This window comes from Talpa occidentalis, unplaced genomic scaffold, assembly GCF_014898055.3.
Source record: "Talpa occidentalis isolate TD23 unplaced genomic scaffold, MPIMG_talOcc4v2.1 talOcc4.3, whole genome shotgun sequence".
NCBI classification, from domain to species: Eukaryota; Metazoa; Chordata; class Mammalia; order Eulipotyphla; family Talpidae; genus Talpa; species Talpa occidentalis.
In genome coordinates, this window is record NW_023603184.1 from 1,211,537 (window position 1) to 1,213,975 (window position 2,439).

Here is a 2,439-nt window from a genome sequence, read left to right on the forward strand (position 1 = left end):
AAAAATGAGCAAGGATGTCAATTAATAGTATTTCAGCTCAAAAAAGGAATGGAAATGTAAAAAATGATAAATGTTAAAAGAAGAAAAGCAATGGAAACGAGACTCTTTAAAAACAAATTAAAATATGGATTCATATATGTATACAACCCCACAAAATCAAATCAATAAAGATATTTTCCTAGTAAGCCAATGCTTATCAAATAAGGTAAAGTCAATTATGGAAAGTATTCTTATAATTTGAAACTTGTACATATTTAGATCTCTAAAAGCAAAGTATAAATATGCACAATATGAGCTGTATCTTATTTTAGCACAGATTTGGAAATCTAAAATTAAATCAGATAAGTTCATTTTTTGGCTGTATTAGCAATGCAATTTATAAGTGAGATTTATTTATAGTTTCCCTTTAAAGAACTAGGGCTAATAAGAAATTTATCACTGTAAAATTGGTTGGTTATGGCAATAATAAAAAATATTCTGAGACTTGAAAAAAAAAATATGGATTCCAAGGAATAAGTTCAGAAAAGGAAGACTACATGGAAGAGAAAAGCAGCCAATGGTGCGGGGGACAAGGACAGAGAGTTCTGGAAGGTGTTGACTATCTCAGTGCCGCCGGAGTGTGAGAAGAGGCAGATTAAAGAGGGAGGCTGCAGGACTTCAAAGCTCACTCATGCCTGATGCCCCGTGTGTTTCCCGAAGCAACACAGAGGCCATCCTTCTGGTTAATAATACTTTGTTGGCGAAACCACTAGGCTACACGCTAGACATTTTAGTCACGTTTACACATCATCTCATTTAACTCACTGTGGTACCTTGAGTTAGGTCTCATTTTTATGTTATTTCTGTAGACAGATAAAAATAGCTTGGAGGGTGTTAGGCTAGTGTTAATTATCCCTGTTAGTAAATGGGAGGACTGATAAAAATCTGTTCCATGAGCCCAAGTTCCACCCTAGGGTCGATCCCACCCTCAGACTCTCTCCATTGGTGACACACACATTTAAGTTTCACTGTAATTTCCACATCTAACTCTCTATTCCTTTATTTCTTCTTGCTTTAGGACATCTGATTTCTAAACAACGTCTATGGAGAACACCACAGAAGTGACACATTTCATCCTCCTAGGACTGACTGAAGCCACAAACCTACGCGTCCCACTGGTAATGATCTTCACTCTTATATATGCAATAAATGCCATCGGGAACCTGGGGATGATCCTGTTGATTCTTTCGGACTCTCGTCTCCACACACCCATGTACTTCTTCCTCAGTAACCTGTCTCTGATGGACTTCTGTTACTCTACGGCTGTCATCCCTACAGTCATGATTGGGTTATTTATAGGAGATGAGGTCATTTCCTATGGTGCATGTGCTACTCAGATGTTCTTTTTTGTAGTCTTTGTCTCCGGGGAAAATTTAATCTTGGCTGCAATGGCCTTTGACCGCTTTGCAGCCGTGTGCAAACCCCTGCATTACACCACCATCATGACCACAGGTGTGTGTGCATGTCTGGCTATAGTCTGCCATGCTGGTGGTTTCCTGAATGCCTGCATCCATGTTGGGGAAACATTCAGTCTCACTTTCTGCAGCAACAATAAGATCCATCACTTTTTCTGTGATGTTCCAGCAGTCATGTCTTTGTCTTGCTCTGATAAGCATGTTGCTGAGATGGTCATTGTTTATGTAGACACCTTCAATGTCTTTTCTGCTCTTGTGGTTATCTTCGTATCCTATGTGTTCATTTTTATCGCCATCTATAGGATGCGCTCATCTGCAGGCTATCAGAAGGCTCTGTCCACCTGTGCATCTCACGTCACCGCCATCACCATCTTCTATGGGACGGTCATCTTCATGTACTTACAGCCCAGCTCCAGCCATTCCATGGACAAAGACAAAATGGCTTCTGTGTTTTACACTATGGTCATCCCTATGCTGAACCCCATAGTCTACAGCCTGAGGAACAAGGAGGTCAAGAATGCAATCAATAAATTGAGGGAGAAGACAAAATTGTCCCTGGGATTATGATTTAACATTGTGTGCGGCATAATTAGCTACTTTCATTCCTCTCCATCTTCATGTGCTGATTTACAATCTAAGATATACCTTTAAGTCTTAAAATGATACCCTCACCTTTTGTAAAATCTAATGTCTAGAGTAAGGAGAGTGCAGCAATGTAACTAACTAATAATTGTTTCTTTGTGTCAAAAATACATATTAGGCATCTTTGACTTATTCACTTGTTCTACATGCATTTTCTCCGCCATGTGTACTATAAATACATTGGGGCACAAAAAATTAGGAAGAGGTAAATGACAGTTTACTTTTAACAAAACTAATTTAAATATTAATTTGGGATATTGATATATAAAATACATCATGGTGAAATTTTGAAAAATAATCTAAGGCTCCTAATTTGAGAAAAAATGGGATACAGTCATAATAC

General features: G+C 38.3%; 1 protein-coding gene across 1 annotated transcript; it reads left to right on the forward strand.

Moving 5' to 3' along the window:
* The first annotated feature begins 1,082 nt into the window (after nt 1-1,082).
* On the forward strand, nt 1,083-2,021 carry LOC119254360 (olfactory receptor 5B3-like). Its single transcript, XM_037521468.1, has one exon. The coding sequence runs from the start codon at nt 1,083-1,085 to the stop codon at nt 2,019-2,021; it is 939 nt and encodes a 312-aa protein (XP_037377365.1).
* The last annotated feature ends 418 nt before the right edge of the window (nt 2,022-2,439 follow it).

Bases quoted from the DNA above. Each gene is read 5' to 3' on its own strand.
- LOC119254360 (XM_037521468.1), top strand. From the start codon at position 1,083: ATGGAGAACACCACAGAAGTGACACATTTCATCCTCCTAGGACTGACT.